The sequence below is a fragment of the Desmodus rotundus genome, chromosome 11 (assembly GCF_022682495.2).
Source record: "Desmodus rotundus isolate HL8 chromosome 11, HLdesRot8A.1, whole genome shotgun sequence".
NCBI lineage: Eukaryota > Metazoa > Chordata > Mammalia > Chiroptera > Phyllostomidae > Desmodus > Desmodus rotundus.
Window position 1 is genome coordinate 60,138,446 of NC_071397.1, and position 22,081 is coordinate 60,160,526.

A 22,081-nucleotide genomic window follows, 5' to 3' on the forward strand; every position below is an offset into this window, starting at 1 on the left:
CTTGAGCAAAAATTACACTAAACATGAAAAACTGCCCTAGAGAATATTCCAAACCACACAGTTGGAAGAACTGGGGATACTTTTGAGCAAAGAACTTTTCTTTTTCATTTTACCAGTAAGCTATAATTTTTGGTTTGTCCTTCAGGCTAGGGTTGAGAACAAATAAAAAGCACATTTCTTTTTAAAAAGTGCCATTTCCCCCAACATAATCTTTAATACTTAAATATACATTTGGGAGCCGAGACTGGTTTTTTGTTTTTTTTTTTTTCATTGTTTCATGTTTTGGGTAACTTCCTTACTTATTATTGGCACTGCTTTATCATCTCTATTGAATCTAAGATCTTTATATAACATGGAACAGTATTAGGTTTGTACATCTTTGATGGAGGGGTCCAGAATGAGTCACCCCAGGATGTGCCTCTGTGGTATGCACATTGTTTTGAGCCAAAGGCAACTTTAGTAGAGTAGCCTCAGGCTGAAGAGAAACTTCTGCCCCTCCCTCTAACTAACTAGTCAAACTTGAACAGGGGCCTTGCCCATAATAAGAGCTTATCAGCTATAACCTTTTTGACCCACCCACGTGGCTAAGTATCTGTTCTTCTTATCATTCCGCAATGACCCTTTGAAGTCCCCAAGGTGCATTACCTGTCCCTAGCTCAGAAAGTCTTCTATAACTGAGTCCCCCTTTTTATTTCTGAAACTTCCCTGAACATGGGGTCTCTGACTCTCATGCATATGGGGCTCCCATTCATACATATGGATTAAATCTGACTATTTTCTCTTGGTCATCTGTCTCATGTCTCTACTTGACTACTAGGCCAGCCAGAAGAACCTTAAGGGTAGAAGAAAAGTTTGTTCCTTCCTCACAAAGGAATGAGTCATAACTAAAATATGCAATAGATCACTTTGCATTTGGGTAAAAGGCAGTGAACAGCATCACTTGCAGGTTTTTTGTATCCTAAGGTGATTACCATAATGACCTACACTTAGTAAGTGCTCAACAAATCAACAAAATTAATATATTATACCAGTAATCCCAACTGTAGTCCAAAGAATGGCATTGAAAATACTTGTGGGGCCCTGTCTGGTGTGGTTCAGTGGATTGAGTGCTGGCCTGTGAACCAAAGGGTTGCCAGTTCGATTCCCAGTGAGAGCACATGCCTGGGTTGTGGGCCAGGTCCCCAGTTGAGGGCATGCGAGAGGCAACCATACACATTGATGTTTCTCTCCTCTTTCTCCCTCTCTTCCCTTCTCTCTAGAAGTAAATAAATAAAATCTTTAAATAAATACATAAACAAACAAATAAATAAATAAAGGCTGGAGCCCGGATGTGTAGGCTCAGCTCCGTGTCTGTGGTGTGCACTAATGCAGCCCTGCTGAGTGGAAAGGGAGCTTAGTCCACTAGGTGTCCTAAGCCTCTAAAAACCACAATCCCAATAATGTACTATGACAGGGGCTGCTTCCAATGAGGAAAGAAATGGGAGTTTCTGCCGGGGGGGGGGGGGGACTTAAACATCCTAAATAAGAAATAAAATAGCATCGCTGTAGTCAAGCTGTAAAATTACTAACATTAAGTATATTGAGGAAAGAGGAAACAATTCTATTCCTGTTTTAACTAGCTTGGGAACTTAAACTTTTGAGCTTTTTAGTTCTGCATCAACGCCTGGATATACATCAAACCTCCGGATAACCCTCTGACTACCTCCTGAAGGACTAAGGAAAGAATGTTCATGTACCCAGACCACCTGGCATCCAATATCCAGACCACTGGTCATCTAGAGAAGACTATCTCAGACCAACCCAGGTATGCTGGGCTGATTCTCCTCAAGGATGTACTTTTTACCATAAGAACCCTTTGCTTTTCTTCTGCAGCAGTTGAAACTTTCTAACTGCTTTTTCTGGTTGCACAAATGCAATCAAGTACTCACTGGGTGAAGCGGTGAAACGAATGTATGTAGTAGGGTGAGAAAAAAGGAAAAGAAATCGCTCTGAAAACAGGAACGAAAGGCTTTCTAATTTAACAGAGCATGTATCTTCACGAGCATTAATGTAAACATGTTTGAAACTTCCTGCAACAGGTTGTTCTTTGGAAGTTCTTTAATTTCTGGTTCATCTTTTTACATCACAAAAGGGCTGTTTCCACAATGTCCACTGCTAAGCGGTATTTTCAGAGTTGAGTTTTTTTGTTTTGTTTTGCTTTATGCTGTCTAATTCATAGGGAAACTCGAGTAAAAGACTTTAGCCTCAGTTGATGGGCTTAAGTGATCAGCTCGTGTGGAATGCCATGACTGCAGGAGGTGGACTAGCAACTCGCCCTTTGTGCCCCAGGGGGTCTACCAGCCCGGGAGAGGGGATCTGAACCCTTGTGTTCTCTGGAGGGAACACCTGTGATGCATATTAAAAATTGTCGATCAACAGCTAAAGAAGGACTAGGAAAATCGCCACTGGGACTACTACTCTTATCCAATTAACCCTTTTCCAAATCCCTTACGTACCCTTTCTTCTTATAGAAAGGTCGGCTTGAATCGGGACATTAAAACAGTTTTGAGGACACATAATTTGCCGTCTTTGCAGATCGCCAGCATCTGAACAAAGCACCTGTATTCGACCCTTGTCTCTACTTATAGGCTTTGATTGTCACAGTCAGCCCGACGAATGATTTTCCAGTTTCATAGTCACCTACTGCTGGGTGGTGAGCTGGGCAGGTATGACTCAGTTGATCTTTTAACCGCTTTACTCTTGAAAAGATGTTCTGAACTTCACTTACAGTGTCAGTAAATACTGGCAGGTGTATATATTTTTCTGGAGACAAAGTCTATAACTCTCAAAGCTGTTCCAAAGGGTTGGTGGCTCCAGAGAATCCAAGGCCCACAGCATTAACATAAGCTTCTCTTCAACCACGTGGAAGAACTCTGCGCTGGCTTCCGCTTAGGCTCAGAACTGGCGGTGTCCTCCGGGCAGGGCGGCTCAACCGGGGAGTCATCCGAGGCGCGACTTCCAGCAGGGGTCGCTGCGCCCCCGCCCCCGCATCCAAGCTCTCGCTCTGCCGCTCTCGCTGCGACGGCACCGACGGAAGGGGCGGGGCTCGGGTAGGGCGGTGCCTGGAGGCCGGAGGTCGGCCGAGGACCGCGGGGAGGGAGGGGGAGGGGCGCCTCTGACGTACAGGTAACTCTGCCCCTGCGCGGCGCGCTGCGCCCTCAGCCCGAACCCCCTTTCCGTTGCTTCCCTGCGCTCACTTGTGAAATAGGGGCTTGCTGAGCGCCTTTGCGCTCTCTGCGCTTTTGTCACACTCCGCGTGAGCCTCCCACGTCCTGGCCGGGTCAGCTTCGGGACGCCCGGGCCGGGGGGGGGGGGGGGGGCCGAGTTTGTGTACCCTGGGCCCGGCACCTACTGCTGTCCCCAGACACAGACCAGGAGCTCAAGGACGCAGGTGTCCAGTTTCCCTTGACCTTGAAGACCCGGAAAGGTGCGCAGCCCGCGGGTTGGGCGGGGAGCGAGGGGAACCCGACCCCGTCTCTGCAGTCATTCCGCGTCTGACGGTATAGCATAAGGGAGGACTTTTAATTGCAGTAGACCTAGAAGCAAGTAGACCAGGTTCTCCATACGGAGTAGTGAACAGGCTCGGGAACCTCGATTGATTCCCGCAGGTCAAGGACCGCGTTGCCTCTTACAGCTTCGATTAGTTCACAGATTCTATATCTCTCCTCAACATCTCACCGAAAACCGCAGTCAGGCTTCCCGCCCCGATCACGCTAAGCTCTGGTCCGCACTTTCGCCAAGGAAATCTTTTTAAATGCACTCTTACCACTTTCCTACTTAAGATCTTTTGTGGCTTGCATGCCCTCTGGGTCAAGTCTAAGGACATCTTAGCTTTGCAAGACCCTTGGAGATCTAGCTTCTTGTCCATTAATCCAACCCCATCTTTGTTCTTTTCCGGATTCATTCCAATGCACCAGTTCTGATGTACTTTCATTCCACAGGAATTAAGCATTTACCATGTGCGATTCAGCAGAGGATATAATACAGGTGGAGATCCCTACTCTCTTGGAGTTTATATTCTAGTAGGGGAGCCAGGCGAAAGATAAAAACCACCAGTAAGTTATCAGTTATGTAATCTGATAGAAAATAAGAGCTAAGGGGGAAGAAAGCAGAGCGAAATGCCTATTAAGTAGAGTCGGAATGAGTAGTCCCCATTGAAGTGTAGATGAGTTATCCATGCAGATTCCTGGGGTGAGAGTGTTCTCGGTGCAGCTGGAACAAAGGACTCTGCCCAGAAATATGCCTGTTGTGATGGGGAGCATCAGGAAGGCCAGTGTGGCTGGAGCTGAGAGAGCAAGGGTGAGAGGCAGGAATTGGCAGAGAGGAGATGGAGGGGCCAGATCACAGCCTTTAGGCCATAGTAGGGATTTTGCTTTTCTTGGTTTTGAGGGAAATAGTGACATGGCGTAAGTTACTTTTTAAGAGTCACTCCAACTGTGGAGAACAGGCTCTACCAGAGTCTTTGTAGCAACCCTGGTGATAGATGATCGTGGCCGGAATCTGCTGTGGTGGCAGTGGAAGTGGCGGATACTGGACTTGGTTTTCTGACATAATGCATGTGGGCATGAGGGAAGGGGAAGAGTGCAGAATGACTGGAAGCTTTTGTTCTCGGCTACTGGAAGGGTGGCCCTATCGTTGACTCAGGTGGGGAAGGCTGCAGATACAGATTTGGGACTGGGAATAAACATACCGGGAGTTTCGTTTTGGACCAGTTGTTTGAGTTGCCTGTTACTCAAATGGAGACAGTGAATAACTAGGCAGTTGGATATTGTGTCGGGTCCCCAAGACCACTTCCAGGTTCACTGATTTATTAGGAGGACTTAACAGGACTCAGCTGTGGGTCACGGCAAAGGCATACAAAGCACAATCAGCCCTGGAGAAGATGCATGGGGCAGGCTGGAGGAAGCAGTCTTCCAAACCAAGAGTCCTTTCCCAGCGCTGTCACACAGGACATGCTCAATTCTTCCAGCAACAAATTGTGGCAACACATGTGAAATGTCTATCGGGAAAGCTTACTGGAGACTCAGGGCCCAGGGTGTTTATTGGGATTCAGTCACATAGGCACTGTCTATGGACAGTGTACCAAAATTCCAGACTCCTAGAGGGAAAGCAGGTATTTAGCCTAAATCAAATGGTTTGTACAAGCAGTTTAGGCAGTGAGCCACTCCTGTCAGCTCTGGGAGTGGTGAGAACCCTCCTGAAATCTGAGTTCCCAGACACCAGCCAAGGGCCACCTTGCAAGCAGACCTAAGGATAGCAGCGTCAGACTGCTAGATTAATTCTTTTCTGCACAGATATACAAGTCTGAAATTTGGAAGGATGGTCTGGAATAGTGATACCGACCAGGGAGTCGTTGGCATATGAGTGGCATTTTAAGCCTTGGAAATGTCTGGTGTCTTGATACATATTTGTAAAAACTGGTAACAGTTGGATGAAGTGAATGGAGAAGAGGGTCAGACTGAGTCCTGTTGCCCTCCAACACTAAGATGTCAGGGAAAAGAGAAGGAAGCAGCAGAGAAGTCTTGAATAGCAGCAGTGGGTGAGGTAGGAGGTGAACCAAGACAGAGGCGTCCTGGGAGCCAAGTGGAAAAGGAAAGAGTGATTAGTTGTTTCAAATGACACTGAGAAGTCAGATAAGATGGAGACTAACAAATGCACTTCTGGATTTGGAAAAGGCGAGGCATTGAGTGTGTAGACAACCGTTTGGCGGAATTTTGCTGTAAAGAAGAGCAGGAAAGAGGCAGAAGTTTAGGGGTAGTGGGGTTTTAGGAGAATTGTCCATTTGTTTTTGAAGAGAAATAATGGCATGCTGTTGAGGATGATCCACCAGAAAGCAAAAAATCACAGTTGTAACTTGCTGATTCCCCAAGCTTAATTTCAGGCCACTTTTGCCCTCAGGCCTGCCTGCTCTGGGCTCCGGCCTCCGCAGGGCCAGGCCCCTCTGGACCTTGGCTTTCAGGTCCTATTCTCTGACAGCTGGTCCACTCACCCACGTTCCACTTCAGCGAGAAGTTTCTTGAGGACACGGACTGTGTGTTTTATACGTAGACCTAGCTGGCCACTGGCATATGCAGGCAAATGAGTGATGCTGATGTATTAATAGGTGGGATGCTCATTTCATTTCTTAAAAGCGGCTCTTCAAGTATGCACTGGTTTTTGTATGTGTTGAGCAGCTCAGGGATGGGAGTGAGGGGTGGAGCACAGTTCCCACCCTGTCATCACTCTTGGGACATAAGAATGTTCAAAAGACAGCATTGGCACAACGGGTGTGGAAAAGGGCACGGGGAGTGTGGGTGGGGGGGGGAGGAGGAGGATGGAAGATTTTGCGTGGAGCTCGGAAGAGAGGAGGCCATGTTGAAAGGACAGAAACTTTTTTTTCGGTGGTAGAATCCTTGTTTTCCAATGAAATACAAGGAATCCCAGTATTCACCATCACTGCTGTTCTGGTTGGAGAGGGTTTGGGCCTGCGTGGCCCGCCCCTCTGGCGCTCTCGCTCCTCGGGCCAGTTTGAAAGCTCTGAGGCAGAATCTGGGTTCTCACACTCCACCCCGTGGCCCTGGGTGTCCACTGCTAACACCTGCCATGGCCATCATCTCCAGCAAAAATTTACATTAATGTGTTTCCTCAATTTTATGTTTATAAATTTTATCTAAGCTTCAGCATTTACCAATGCATACCTGCTAGGGAGCAAAGCAGATTAGAGAGGGAGTGAGTAACTAGTAGCAGGTAATGCGTGGCTTGCCATTTTGATTGTGTTTATTGTAATTACGTGTGAGTGTGATTTTAAAGTCATTTTGTACTAGCAAAAGTTTCCTAGTGTAGGTAAAGATAACTCGTTGTGGTGGATGCAGAGAGGACCATAACATCCGTGCATTTCTCAGAGACCACAGTGTGGTGTAAAGGCAGGGGTGGGGTGTGGGGAGTCCAGGGACAGACCTGGAGACAGAGCTCCCCACCCCCCTCAGGATGTCTGGGTAGGGGCGGCACTTCCAGTCCTCTGCTCCTGAAACTCTCCATTCTCTTTAGTATCGCAGTCAACGAAGGTTAGCGTTTGTTCAAAAGAAAATGAGACCTGTCACGGGTGGCAGAAAGAGCAGTGGGTTTGGAGTCAGAAGATTGGTGGGAGGTTCAGCGTGGTGGTAAAGAGCCTCGATTAGGAGCCAGGAAGCCTGGGTCTGAGTCCCCTTAGAATCTGTGTGACCCCGTAACTTAGATGGGCCTGTGGAAGGAATAAATGAGTTAATATGTGGAGCGATGCCTGACCCATAGTAATCAACGTGTGGTAGGAAGACTCGGCATTGGAATCCTGGCTCCATCACTTACCAGCTGCATGACTGAGCCACTTGTTAAACTGCTCCAAGTCTCATTTGTACTCTTCTGTAAAATGAGGGACCCGCAGAGAATTACTCCTGAGAGGCGGCCGCCTTTGTGGTCTCAGCAGACTGGGGCCACCCTGGGAGTGCTGTTCGCAGGGGTGGAACACGCCGCCAGGTCCTGAGCTCCGAGGTGTCCGTGTGGCCTTCGTCATGATACCTGATAACAAAAGAATTTGCTAAAGTCACTTAGACCCCTGTTTTCAAACTTTTTGTTTATTGTGATCCATAGTATATACATTTTACTTGATGACTGTGTTTATGTGTGTATATGTATATATGTGTGTGTGTAAATGTAGCAAAAGTTTCATAAAGCAGAGTTTTACTGTATGTGATGCACCGTAATATTTTCTATACCTTTCTGTTCTAGTTCTTAAAAAGTAAAAATTTTAATAATGGCTTATGACACACAGTTTGAGAAACACTGACCTAAAGATAGGCCAACCATCATTCCTGTCTTCCTCCTCTCCCTGACCTGAGCATCTTACAAACCAGTCTGGTCGGCCCACCAGCAGGGGGTGTTTCAGCCAGCCAGCGCTGTCGCGGCCCAGAACTCGGACATCACCTGCATCCATTGCAATGAGTAGAACCGAGGCCCCACGCAGAATTCCTGGGGCTGATGACAGTGAGCTCTGGCCACTTTGGGTTAACCTGTTGTCAGCCTTGTGATGAGTGGGAAGGAGGAAGGAAAAATGTGAATCATTATCAAATCAGTCTGAAAGTATAGCCTCCATGCAAAGGACAATCATTCGCAAACTTGAAGTATGAGATACTGACCATATGGCAACCCTTCTCGCATTTCTGACTGTGGTGTTAAAACCATCCTGACGGACTGGGGAAAGTCTGCCACTATAATAGTAAGAGTTTTTGCTGCCTTTGCGTGCTCATCAGCACCTCAGTGCCTCAGGAAGCAATTCCCTAGATTGTGGGTCTCCAAGCCTCTTTCTTCTCTGCTAGCTAATGCCTCTGCTAAGCAGTGAGAAGAAGATGTAAAAGATAAAAGGAAATAAAATGCACATCTGTTCAGTTGGTTCATCCAGCTTTGACTTGCCGCGATCGGAGGTTGAAATGAAGTTTAGAGATTCACTCTGGGTTTTGTGAAGTCATGATCTGGTGTCTTTCCTTGGCCAGGTCAGTATTGTAAGGGTGTAGCATATGTCAGTAAATAGTCTTGCCGTGAGATGGTTTTTAAAGATCTTACTTATTTAGTTTTAGAGAGAGGGGAAGGGAAGGACAAAGAAAGGGAGAGAAACATATGCAAGAGAAACATCAATCAGTTGCCTCTCACACACCCCAGACTGGGGAGCCGGCCCACAACCCACGCATGTGCCCTGACTGGGAATCAAACCTCCAACCTTCTAGTTCACAGGCTGGCACTCAGCCCACTCAGCCAGGGCAGGATTTTTTTTTTTAAACTAATTATCTGAAACTATTATTAATATTTTTCAGTAGCAATCAGTACCAAGTAACTTGGGGGATGGAAAGGGTAGAACCAGTGTTTTCACATATGTTAGTATCTAGCTCGACTCTCATGAGCAGCCTGTGAGGTAAGCATGTTAGCTACAGCTTGAAGACTCACTGTGGTGCGGTGCATGGCCTCCGTACATGCAAACCACTGTGGCCTTTTGTAGGGGAACTTAAGGATGGTGGCAGATGTGACGTGTTCATGGTGCGTGTGGTGTGTGGTGTGCGAACGCCCGGACACTGCACTTGGGAAGTGAAACTGAATTACTGTCTGTTGCAGGGTGTGCTCACCATGGCCATGGCTAGCGTCAGGCTGCCCGCCAGTATTTTAAGAAAGCCGGATGCCTGGATTGGACTCTGGGGAGCAGTACGAGGGACACCTTCACACGAGCTCTGTGCTTCCCGGAATCGATACTTATATTTTTCTAGTACCAAATTAAATGCATCGAATTGCAAAATACTTCTCCATAACATTTTCTCATTGAGACTCCCAGGGCTTTTACTATCTCCAGAATATATTTTCCCATTTTCCATACGACTCAAAAGTAACATAAGCTCTAAAAAATCCACTAAGAAGACTCTGCAGAAAGTTGAAGATGAAGAGGACTCTGGTGAAGAGAGTGACCACAGTGAGATGAGTGAGCAGGAGGAGGGGCTGGAGGATGACCCCGGCGTGGTCAGAGACTACAAAGACCTGGAAAAAGTCGTGCAGTCTTTTCGCTACGATGTTGTCCTGAAGACAGGCCTGGATATCGGAAGAAAGTAAGTATGATGTGCATTTTATTACAGAACCACTTGCTGGCTATTTTAATGTAGCATTACCAATCACTAGGCCCATATTATGGTGAAGAGCAACCATAGATAAGACCTTATAGGAAACCTCTTTCAATTATTTCACTTTATAGATGAGAAAATTGATTCCCAAAGAAATCAAGTGACAGCCTGAAAATCTCATGTGCCATATTTTCTTGTTTCTAAAACTCCCTTAAGACTATAAAGTGAACTGTTGATTTCATCTTAATAACATCTTTGAGGAGAAAAGGGATCACCATGTAAGATGTATATAGCAAGCATAAAATGCATCTGGGTTTTACAATCCAGAAAACAGCGTGAAAAAATATCTCTTAGAATCAATGGAAGCAGTGTAACATAGTGGTTAAGACTGACTGGTGTGGCTCAGTGGATTGAGCACTGGCCTGCAAACCAAAGGGTCACCAGTTCGGTTCCCAGTCAGGACACATGCCTGGGTTGCAGGCCAGGTCCCCAGTGGGGGCCACATGAGAGGCAATCACACATTAATGTTTCTCTCCCTTTCTCCTTCCCTTACCCTCTCTCTAAAAATAAATAAATAAAAATAAATAAATTCATTCTTTTATTTAAAAAGGAATAAAATATTCTTTCCATACTTAAAAAAAAAAAAGAATGCAGGCTCTGCAGCCAGACTACTGACATTCCAATGCTGATCATGTGTATGACCTTGGACGTAAATTCTCTGTGCTCCATTTTCCTTATCTGTAAAATGGGGATAATAGAACCTACTTAAGAAGGTAGTTGGTAGGATTGAATGTTTCTCTAAAGTGTTTATAGCAGCACCTGGCACATAGTAGGCACTCAGTATATGTTACTTATGATGATGCAGATGCGTCCAGGCCGGGGGCTCCGTTGGTCGGGGTGTCGTCCTGTGCACCAAACGGCTGCACATTTCATCCCCGGTTGGGCACATGCAGGAGGTGAGTGGGCAGGGGGTCAGTGCTTCTCACACTGACGTCTGTCTGTCCGTCTGTCTGTCTGTCTCTGTCTCTCTTCCCCTCCCCCTCTCCTCCCTCCCTCTCCTTTCCTGTCTCTCTAAAATCAATAAACATATCCTCGGGTGAGGATTAAAAGAAAAAAAATACTATGTATGTTCATACATAGTGCACAGAGATATTAAGTGTAACTTTCAAGATTCTTGATTTTAGAGGGATAGAGAGAGAAACATCCACACGAGAGAAACATTGATCCGTTGCCTCCCATACACATGGGGACAGGGATCAAATCCACAACCTAGGTATGTGCCCTGACTAGGAACCAAACCCGCAAGCTTTTGGGTTTGGGTGTGGGACACAAGCATGGGACAGTGCTCCAAGCAACTGTGCCACCCGGCCAGGGCTCAAGATTTCTGTAATATTCCCATTCTCTCCTAGACTAATTATACAAGAATAGTGATCCTCATCTCGTTGTTCATTCATTCCTGTAGCAATCATTATGCACATGTTGTGTGCAAGGTAAGAATCGTGGTATGAATGATGGATTCAGAAAGATTTCCTTGTGTAACTGGTACCTTTATGACCTAATTTAATGGCATAGTTTAATTTTTCAGTCTGTGAAGCTTAAGGGCTCATAAAGGTGACTCTGAGCCCATAGGCAACCTGATTGGGCTTCGCTAATATTCTCTAAAATCTGGCAGACTCGGAAGGGGTGCTCTCCCTCCCCCAGAGTAATAGCAGCTGCTGCTGCTGCTACTATTATTAAGGGGAACTCATATGTCAATCACCTGGAATCAGAGCTTCAGGAAGAAAGGGCACTGATTTTTGTCTGGATCCTCCCCTGGTCTAGTTGCCCCAGAGATTAAATTCAGAGAGATCAGCAGCCTCTGGATTGGAGTTTCCCCCACTGGCAGTACAGACTAGTAGAGGATTTCTTAATGACCCCACCATACGTGTGGTGCCTGGTTTTTCTGTCTGCGCACAGAGCAGGTTTGTGAGGAGAAGGGAGTGATCACTTACTTGTGAATCACAGGAGCTACTACGTTGCAGGGAGCTGCTGCACAGGGAGTCAGGTGGAGGACCTGGCCCTGTCCTAGGTGGGGCAGGTACATGCGCTGAGCCCTCTCAGAAAGCCCCATCAAGAGACTGCTTACCTGCCTGAGAGTTACTAGCAAATCTTTGCAGCAGGTTAGCATCTGTTCAAAAGTCCCCTTGGTCTCCCTGTTTTAGATACATATGGGAGCAGCTGACTTTCACTTTCCCAGCACCCAGGCTGAAGATTTTGTGGGGAGGTAGGTCACTCTCAGAGTAAGCATTAATGGCAGGTGTGTTTCGCAAACTTGTATAATGGTTTTGAATATATTTCTATTTTAAAGCACTGACTTTTTTTTTTTAAAGCAAAGTGGAAGATGCATTCTACAAAGGTGAACTGAGGCTGAATGGGGAAAAATTATGGAAGAAAAGCAGAACGGTGAGATATTAAGACAGCCAGATATTTTTGTTGCTTCGCCAACACTCAGTTAATGCTGCCCCCAGTTTCCCTTCGGGCTGCCTACTTGCAGCATTACCCCTTCTGAGGTCTCCCTAGAGCCCGGTCACGCTAGAGTCACCAGCTGGCTTCAGTCACACAGATCACTTGCTCTTTTGCAGCCATAATGACTTTGAGATGAAGCTTCCCCTTTCTTTAAAATTTTAGGATGGCGATCAGAACTGGCAAAAATCTAATCTTTAAACTCCTCAGGCATTAATGTTAGTCCCTGTGAAATCATAATGATCAGGCTAAAAAGAGACATCAGGTCTGTGCAGGGGGTCTTCGTCCTGTCGTTCCCTGAGCTGAGGGGGAGCCCTGCAGCCCAGCAGCTCCCTCCCCCAGCGCCTGCAGGCGCAGGGGCCGCCTGTCCGTGAAGGAAGTCCCTCAGAAGTGTTATAAGAAAATGTGTTTCCACTGTCCAGTGTTGTTACAATAAATCATATATATAGGTTCTGTTAAATATATGTATTTTTGTAAAAGTAAATTACCTAAATATATACATCTAGAATAAAAATGTTACTTTTACTAGTATTTTTTGAATGGGGCATTATGGGTTATATTTTCTTCATGCTTTTTATTTTCAAGATTTTTTACAAGTATGTATCACTCTCATAATTGGAAAAAAACAATGATGAAGGTAAAAGTTAACGAAACAAAAAAGTGTATGACAAAGACCCTCAAAGACTTTGGAAGATGCAGCCATGTGAGGCATTGGCAGAGGCAGTCTCACTCTGAGTCAGTGTCTGGGGACAAGTGGCCAGGGGAAGGCAGACCCACTTTTGGAGGTGGTTTTTGTCTTGGCTTCTCTCATGTTTCAAAACACCCCTAAGGCAGAGGGCCCCAGCCGGGTCCTGTCGCCCTGGGACACGGCACAGTGTGAGCCGATGGCATGGACCTGGGTGAGCACTGGGGCTTTCTCCAGAGTCCTTTCTCCCAGGATCCGAGTGGACAGGAGGGAGACCTCCTCATCACTTGGGTCAGCTGTCAAGTCACAAGGCCCTCTGGTGGCACCTGACCTGGCAGGTTCACGCTGTGGGTGTCAGTCATTGCTCAGTGAGCTGCGGGAAATCAGGCCCTTCCCGCCCCTTAATTGCTTTGCTGTGATTGTGGCCCAGCCCCCTCCTAGCCAGCCACAATGTCCAAAGGTGAGACCTGCTCTTGGTGCCTGATGCCTCTGTGTGGGGGTCTCGTTTACAAACACCACCAGGCTGTTTCTCCCCCTCTGCTTTGACATGCTGTTCACTACAGCCTAATTGCTGCATCTGCATTCTGCCTTGGGTGTTCTATCTTCTCGGCTGCCTTCCAGATTTCTCCTGAGGGTCAGCAAAGGAAGGGGCCAGTATTAACACTGGGCTGCCTTGTTACTAGGCGACCTGGTAGCCATAGTAACTGCAGCTAAAGGGAGATTGGAAATGTAGATATTTGGAACAGCCCCTAATCCCAGCCAGTTTTGCTTTGTGTCTGCTGTGCTGTCTCCCACATTAGGAAGGACGGGGCCTTGCAGGGAATAGAGAACACCTGCCCTTGCGTGGTCTGCTCCGAGGGGCCCGGCTGCTGGCCCTGAGGGGCCAGGCGCTTGCCTGATGCTGCAGCTGTAACCCTGGCTGTCTGCCGCTGAGCAGTTTTTCTGTGAGCTGCAAACCAGTTGGGGCCCAGAGTGCTGTAGGTGCTGGGTAACTGTTGACTCACACGGAGTGTTTGGAGCCCAGATGTGGGGACTGAAGCCTTCCTAAACTCACCTCTCCCTGGGATCGGCTGGGGAAAGAAGGGTTCCTTCCCTGTTACGTGCCCTAGAAGTGAGCTGCCAAAGGGACCCCCTTTTCAGGCTCCTGTGAGCCTGCTCTGCTCTAAGAGGCAGACATCACCCAGGGTGTTCTGGGAAAGGGTACATAAGAAGGGTTGCCTTTCCTCCATATGCTTTTGTACCTTTTAAATTTCCTATCAGGTACATATATTAAACATGAATTTTAGTGGAAGAATTATGCCAAAAAAAGTAAAGCAGACATGCCAAGCCTTGTGTTTTCGGACATTGATTTTTAAGTGTCCACAGTTGGAGCTGCGTGGTCATTTTTTTTTAATTGGACCCAGCAGAACTACATACAGGATGATCCCCACCTCCCCACCCCCCACAGATGATTCCTAGGTCAGTCCATCCTTCAGACCTAAGGGGAGAAACAGTCTTCGTGCCCAGCTGTGGTATGAACCTTTGCTTCGCAGCTCCAAGGGGGGAAAGTCAGTGGTTCAGAATAGGCCCCCGTGTGAGTGTCCATCCGGCGCTGTGGGCTGCCTGGATTGACTGGTGGCATCGTGACGAGCAGCCGTCTGCTCCCGTTTTGTAGACTGAGTACTGGGCCTACAAAAGCCTTGTATGGGTGGAAGAACACATGTTCGTTCCGAAGGCATGAGATTATGAGTGCCTCAGCCAGCATTCGTTGGAAAATAAGGTGAAAGCCATCACTTGGCACCATGCCTCTTAAACAGCAGCCATCCAGTAGGCTTTTGAGTGGTTACTTGTTCCCACGTAGAGTCCATGGCCCACATATGGGGCTCCCTTCCCCCTTGGAAAAGTGCCCTTGGTCATCCCTGGCTTGTCTTCTAGTAGAAGTCGCTTTAGCCCCTTCCTGAGTTGCTGGGCAGAGCCCCTGGGATCCAGGATTGCCAGGACCAGGCATCCATCTGGTCTACCGGCACCCTGTCCACAATGGCACGACTGCCCCAGGGCATGCCCTGCCCTCGCTCAACCCAGAACTCCCATCTGAGTAAGAGTGGGTTTGACCTCAGTGCCTTGAACCCACTGCATCAGCATCCAGCTTGACCCTCTTTTCCATGGCATTCCATCTTCATGAGTTGAGTCTTGTCTCTCTTTTTTTAAGTGTAGTCGGTATATAATTTTATTCTTATATTAGTTTTAGGTGTACAATGTGGTGAGTATTTGAGTCACACCACACAGGGACTGTCCACAAGTTGCCAGCTTGTGGCAACAAGGTCAGGAAGGATCCTGACTGTGCTGTGCTGAGCTGCACTTGTGTGAGGCACCTCCGAGCATGGCTCTAGGAGTGAGTGACTGCTACAGAGGAGTTGGGACCTTTTCTCACCTGCCCCCCTGGGTGACAGTCACCTGGTGAAAACTCCAAGCAGACAGATGTGTGCATTGGCCTGCATTTCCCAAGCGGTAATAAAGGCTCGGTTTTCTCTTAATTTTCAGGTGAAAGTGGGAGATACATTGGATCTTCTAATTGGAGAAGATAAAGAAACAGAATCAGAGATAATGATGCGGATTCTCCTGAAAAAGGTGTTTGAAGAGAAGACTGAAAGTGAAAAATACAGAGTAGTCTTACGACGTTGGAAAAAGTTAAAATTGCCTAAAAAGAGTATGATTAAATAAATGAATTGCTTTTTTTAATAGTGATAAAGCTGCTGTCTAATGGTGGGTAAAGGAGCTAGCTCAAAAAAGACATTTTTATTAAAATAAAGCACTCGTATCATTTGTGGAACCTACTGGGCCATCCTATGAAAATTGGAATCCATATCTCGGAGACACTCCCAGTGGCCTGCATTTTCCTCCTGGGCTTGATTTGTGCCTGTTTGGATCTCCTGAGCATGCGTGAGGTGCGTGCTGACTGCACTAAGCCCAGGCAGGGTTTTAGTGATCAGCCTGCTGTCCCCCGTGTTAACCACCTCACGGGGCAGCACGAAGTACACTGGCCTGGTTATCAGTGTTCGCATTCCGTTTTATCCATGCTGGCCAGCTTCCCTGGGTTCAGGCTGCTTAAAGAAAAACCAAGCCAAGTGGAGGTCACCCTTTATAGCCCAGGGGAGCGTTGGGAGACCCCATTCACCACTGGCCTTAGTTCCCCCTTCAGTTTGTTTTTAGAAGCCTGGGTGAGTCAAGTTCCACAGAATGCCAAGTGGGAAGTCAGTTAGGCCTCCTTTAAAATTAATTGTCTGGGGCAGGGGTTGATAAACTAAGGCAGTCAGAGGCCTTTTGGATGGCACTCAAGAATGGTTTACATTTTTAAAGGGTTGTTTAAGAAATAAAAAGGAATATATGACAGAGACCTTGTGTGGCCCACAGAGCCTAAAATACTTACTATCTGACCCTTTACAGAAAAAATGTGATGACACCCCCTGATGTAGGGTAGTAGGCTGAGGGTTTAATTTTCAGGTGAAAGTAGGAAATAGAGATTTTTATCAATGAAGAGAAGAAACACTCAGAAACTAATTATTCTAATCTTTAAGAGTTACAAAAGGGACAAAGCCTAAAAGCATAGAGTAGTATTAGAAGGTACACACACAAATATAGGCCATTTAGGAAAGTCCACCTGCATAAATAAATTAGCCTTTAGACTCCTAGGGGCTGTTCCTTAGTACTGGCAGGGTCAGCTCGGGTTGAGAATGAGGTTAGTGGCGGTGTGGGGAGAGCTCTGCAGCCTGAAGCAGTGGGCTGTTTGGGCCCAATATTCTGGAAGGCTTCTACCAGCTAAGCTTTCAGAAGACACGGGGAACATCAATTTTCATTTGGAAGCTTAAATAAGTTCTCAGGAAGAAATGATAAGTGTAACCTGTGCACTGAGGCAGAGAGAATTTTTCTATTTTACCACTTATTAATCGGGCTGTACTAAGTCATCAGTGAAAATAATATGTTTAATTTTGACATGTTATGAATTGTAATTTAGAAGATTATATTGATATACATATACATACTTTTTCTCATTTCCTTCACCTCTGTCCCTTGTTCACTCTCCCTCTCTCCTTTTCTTTCCGCTTCTCCCTCCCTTCTTGCTTCTCTCTCCGTCTCTCCTCTGGACCTCTCCATGGGAAGTAATAGAAAGCCCAGGAAGTCTTGGACAGGGAGGGGCAGCATGATCTAGTGATGTGTTGGGGGTCCTGGTTTTTACGCTCAGTCCTGCCATTAGCAAGTTGGGTTACCTTGGTCACGGTTCGGCCTCAACCTCTGAGCTTTGGCTGCTTCCTCGGTCAGATGGGGATCGGGATACTAATTGCCTTACCTGTGTGTGAAGGAGGAAGAAAGCAAAAATGTACAAAGTTGATGAGTTGGTAGCTAGAGAGCAGGAAGGACCATATGAAAGGCTTTTTGAAGCTACCGGTAATTAGTACCTAACTTCTTAGCTGCCTAGCAGGGTTTGACCCATTCCAGACGTCTCCATTTTTAAAAATCAGACTAGGAAAGAAGATATCTGATGATGGAGAATGTTGGTTTGATCACAGCACATGGCAAAAACTGATCAGAAACAAAAGCAGTTCGTAAAGACTTATGAAACTCTTGCAGCTCACTCATTCATTACTCAACCCAAATGACAAGCTGCTGTTATTTATAATGCTGTCTTGACAAAGCCTCAGTGAAGATGTGGCCAACGCAGCGAAAAGATAAGAGATTTGGATGTTTCTCATGCACTGGTTCTGACCTGGGGGTGATTTTGCTGCCTGGGTACATTTGGTGATGTCTGGAGAGGGGGCGGCATGGGCACTGAGTGGGTAGAGAGCCGGGACACTAGTGAGCACCCTGCGTACGGCCTCCCGACAGCCCCACGGCAAAGAGCTATCCGACCCAGCCCGTCCACAGTGGTGAGGCTGACACACCCTGCTCCAGTGGGGCTGCAAGGAAGATTTCTGTTAATAGTTCCTGTTTTCCCAGAAAGGTATGAAAATGCTTCTAGTGTTATGTTTGTACTTTTCAAAGAATCAACAATTTCAAAGTTATACCTTGGCAGAGGCCCATCTAGCCCTTTTACCAGTAATGGTTAATCCTCTTAAAAAAAGGACACTTCTAGGAAATGCAGCGCTAATTGCATTTCTCTGTTAATAGCATTTTTATCTTTCCTGGAAAATTATATAGATGGCTAGGCAAGAGTTTCATTATCTTTTTTAGCATTTGGGGGATAAGTTATGGTTTATTTGGTCAATAATGATTGGGGAGGTAGAAACATAACTACCATTTTTCAAGAAACTAAGAAGAAAACACTTCAGTTGGGGCGGTAGTGCGTATTCCAGGAGCCTTAAAGGATGAGCAATGTATATCAAAACATTCTAGTAAAGTTCTGCTTATCTTTGTTTAAGACAGAGGGGAGGGGAGGGAGAAGGGGAGAGAAACACTGATGTGAGAAGCTGATTGGTTGCCTCACACAGGGAGCCTAGGTTACAGGGACCCAACCTGTAACCTAGGTGTGTACCTTGACCAGGAATCAACCAACAACGCTTTGCAGGATGACGCCCACCCAATTGAGCCATATTGGTCAAGGCTCTGCCTTATCTTGGTCACATATTTTTTGGCTTTCAAAAAGTTACTGTCGGAATTATTGGACAATTTACTGATGATCTCAGGGAGTAGTGAAGGAAGTTATATAAAGTCCATCGAGCAGATGCAGAACAGAATTTGTGTCTTCCGAACTTCTATCTTTCTCTTGATTTTTGGAGAGGGAATTATCAAGCTGTTGTTCCGCTTATTTAGGCAGCTATTGCTTGAGTCTCGTATGTGTCCTAACTGGGGATTGAACCCACAGCCTTGGTGTACCTGGACGATGCTCTAACCAACTGAGCTACCTGGTCAGGGCCAAACTGTTCTTTCAGTGAGTCACATCAGTTGCTTAAAATCAGCTTTTGTACCCAGCCTCCGAATTCTGTCATTTCTTTCTCTCGTTTCCCTGTATTTCCCCAGGTCCTTCCTTACTTTAGCCCACTATTCTCATGTGTGTGAGGCGTATCTTTTTGTATGTATTCTTGTAAAATCTGTTTTGCTGTTCTGTGCTCATATACTTAAATCTCATAAATGATATTACTATACATTTCCCTTTGTTTTTTTTTTCACTCAGAATAGTTTGTAAGACCCATCCATGGCACTATAGGTACATCTAATGCATTGCTTCTCTCTGCTGCATAGTAAATCCCAGTGTGCATCCCCCACGCTTTGCCTGCCCTCTCTCCCAGTGACTTTCTCCCAGACTACAGCATGCATCACTGCTTGCTTACTCTGCACAATGCCACACAGGCTGCCCTCCCACCAGCAACACACACACAGCCCCTGGCACGACCAGCTTTCTGGCTTTTGCCAGTCTAATGTAGGTCTAAAAAGGCATAGTAACTTTAACATGCACTCTTCCTAAGTTCTCCTCCCTATCCACATGGGCGCCTCCGGCCTGCTGCTGGGATTTCTCCGAGGGCTCTGAGAGGGGGTACAGCCGTCTCCTGGCCTTTTTAAAATTTTTTTGCTCATCATTGCTTAACACACCAAGTATGTCAAAAGCAAGTTAGTGAAAAGCCTACAACTTTGCAAGGTCCCAAGGACATGGGTCACTCACGAGGCACTTGTTGATGCCCTTGTAAAGATGTCAACGGTGCCCAGCGGGCCTTCCCTCTGGGGACTTCACGCTTTAAGCTGGAGAGACCTTCCCCACGGCAGATGAGAGAAGCCCCAAAGACTGGTCAGGGCACAACAGCAAGGGGCTTGAATGGGCGGTTTCTGTTAGAGGTCTGGACTGGCCACTCGTGCATCCCCGCTCAGAGGGGCTAGGTACTGTGAGATACTTCCCCACAGGGTATGTGGAGAATTTTCTTTAGGGTTACAGAGGAAATCGCGGAACTCTTGATTCTGGGACAAAGGTGGGACCACAAAGACAGCAGTCAGCTCGGGATCTAAGCGGCACAATGACTGTTAGTAGCCCAAAGACAAGGCCCCATCACCGTGAGCCTAACAGACGCTGAAGTGTGTGCCTCATCCCGCCCGGAACCGTGCCTGTGCTGAGATTTCAGCTTGTCAGATCCAAGGGGACTCGGGTTTAGTACCTTGCATCAAAAATAGCAGGAAGTGAGCCCCAGAAAGAACTGAGTTCTGCAGACGGCACTCACCAGGAGGGTCAGGGAACTGCGCAGGCCTGCAGGTGTGCCTCCGGGCAGCGCCGAGCCCGGTTGCACCTGTGATGTGGCTTCGGCTGTCTGCGCCAAGGTCTCAGTCTGCTTATACCCACACTCATCTGGAAAATCAGTTTCAGGCAAGAGATGTTAGGATTTGTGCTGTTTACCATCAGAACCTTCCCTCCAAGCTCAAACGGGCTTAGCTGCCAAATAGTGAGGGTGGACTTGTGAGAATCATGGACCAGTCCCCAGGGGGTAGCAGGTGTTACAAATGCTTTTGCTGAGTGAACTTCCTTTAGAGGCAGAGATGATTCTCCCTGCATTCCCTGTTCTATTTCCTGTGGCATTAAACACTTCCGTGGGTCAAATGTTCTCTCACTTGGATGGATCCAGAAGCTCAGAGACTGGTCAGTTAGCAAAAGTTAAATGGTGGGGGACCACTAGGTAGAGAGATGAAGTTCACTGCACACAGCTACGCAAATGGCAGCTCAGAAACCATAAGCACAGGCTTTGGCGTCGGCCTGGCCAGCATTAGAGGCCCCCAGCTCTGCTACCTGTCTGACCTTGACCAAGTTACTTAACCTCTGGAGGCATCCCCTTTTGTAAGGGGATACAAATATGTAGCCCACAGGGTTTCTGTGAGGATTAAAGGAAATAATGCTTGTCAGGTCCCAGCACATTCTTGACTCATTACAGGAGCTCAAAAAATGAGAGCTCTCACGAAAAACAGAACTCCCTATAATTTAGGGACCTATTGTCACTTCTGAATACACAGCTGTCACACGGCAGGAGCTTCTGGAAGGAGGGGCAGCAGCCTTACGCGCTCTCAACCTCCGTCAAGCACACAGTTCACCATCTGGACTACCAACTCTATTTAGAAGGACAAATGAATTCTTACCCCTCAAATAAAATCAGCGGACATGCTTGGCCATGCAGAAATGTTCTGGCAAAAGCCATCACAATTTGGCCGGCGCCCCTAAACCCTGATGCTGAAATGAAGCATACGGAAACCTGCCTCTTCCCACTGACCCAACAACAGCTGAGATTTAGTTTGCCACTAGTTAAGTAGTCGATTTTTTTTTAACACAACAGGAAACCACTTATTTCAGCTGAGATCTATTTCTAATAGTCAGGAAAGTACTAAGCCTTCCGTTTCTGCATATACAGATACTCACAGCGAGTTTTGTTTCGTTACCGTAGTAGTGCAGGAGTTCTCAGAGTGCAGCCCCCCAACATCAGCACCAGCAGCACCAGGGAATGCAAATTCTTAGGCCCCACCCCAAACCTACCGAATCAGAACCTCTGGGGGTGGGCCCAGCAATCTGGTTTAACATGCCCTCTGCTGGTCCTGCCCCTTGTGGGTGCTGATGGATTCCTACCCAGATCTCCTTTGCCACTGCACCCATCCTGTAGCTGTTGAGGGCCAGTGACCCTTCTGGAGTCAAAGGGAGCCCCGTGTCAGGTGGGCTACCCCAGTCCCATGGGCAAGATCTCAGACACGTCAGTAACCAGCAGTTCATATTCTAGGGCTGTTCAGTGGATGGGAATGAAGCTAGGGGCAGTGAAAACCAGATTCTTCTTACGGCCTTCCCTGGCTCCATCCTGCTTTCCTCTCGCTCCAGCTCCTGACAGCACACCCCCAATCATTTGCACAAGAACCCCCATCTCAGGCTCTTCCCCTAGGGAATGCGATCCAGGGCAGTTAATTTCACAATCCAGAACACATGTGTCCACATTTCCCACAATCATTTCACCCAGGGCAATTCTAAAACCAGCTTGTCCATATCTAAGTCCCCTGGAGGCTTGGAGGACGTGGGGGACAAGACAGTGACTTGCACCTCTCTTGGGATCTGAACCTGTATGTACTGTGGCTCAGGGGGCGTCGAGCTCCTGAGACATGTCAAGAGTAGAGGCAAACTTGGGTTCAAATCCTGGCACTGCGATTTGCATGTCAACTTGGGCAACAAACTGACCTCTCTCCTTCCGTATCACAAAACAAAGACAATGGTGCCCGAACACCAGGTTTTTATGAGAATGAAATGAGATGCATCAACATCATT

At 47.0% G+C, this 22,081-nt stretch overlaps 1 protein-coding gene and 1 long non-coding RNA gene across 4 annotated transcripts; one reads left to right on the plus strand and one right to left on the minus strand.

Moving 5' to 3' along the window:
- Positions 1 to 3,079: 3,079 nt before the first annotated feature.
- Positions 3,080 to 15,565, plus strand: MTRES1 (mitochondrial transcription rescue factor 1). Of its 3 annotated transcripts, none has more exons than XM_024551781.3 (4): positions 3,080 to 3,165; positions 9,157 to 9,638; positions 12,020 to 12,092; positions 15,358 to 15,565. In XM_024551781.3, the coding sequence occupies exons 2-4, from the start codon at positions 9,169 to 9,171 to the stop codon at positions 15,535 to 15,537; spliced, it is 723 nt and encodes a 240-aa protein (XP_024407549.2). In that variant the 5' UTR covers positions 3,080 to 3,165; positions 9,157 to 9,168; the 3' UTR covers positions 15,538 to 15,565. The 3 variants fall into 3 exon arrangements, with proteins under 3 accessions (XP_024407549.2, XP_024407548.2, XP_045044583.2); XM_024551780.4 differs by lacking the exon at positions 3,080 to 3,165 and adding an exon at positions 3,181 to 3,466; XM_045188648.2 differs by lacking the exon at positions 3,080 to 3,165 and adding an exon at positions 3,981 to 4,094.
- On the minus strand, positions 6,767 to 21,263 carry LOC128779556 (uncharacterized). Its single transcript, XR_008425582.1, has 3 exons — positions 21,197 to 21,263; positions 20,016 to 20,140; positions 6,767 to 7,572 (listed from the first exon to the last, which is right to left on the minus strand). It is a non-coding gene; the product is annotated as an uncharacterized lncRNA (long non-coding RNA).
- Between the last annotated feature and the right edge of the window lie 818 nt (positions 21,264 to 22,081).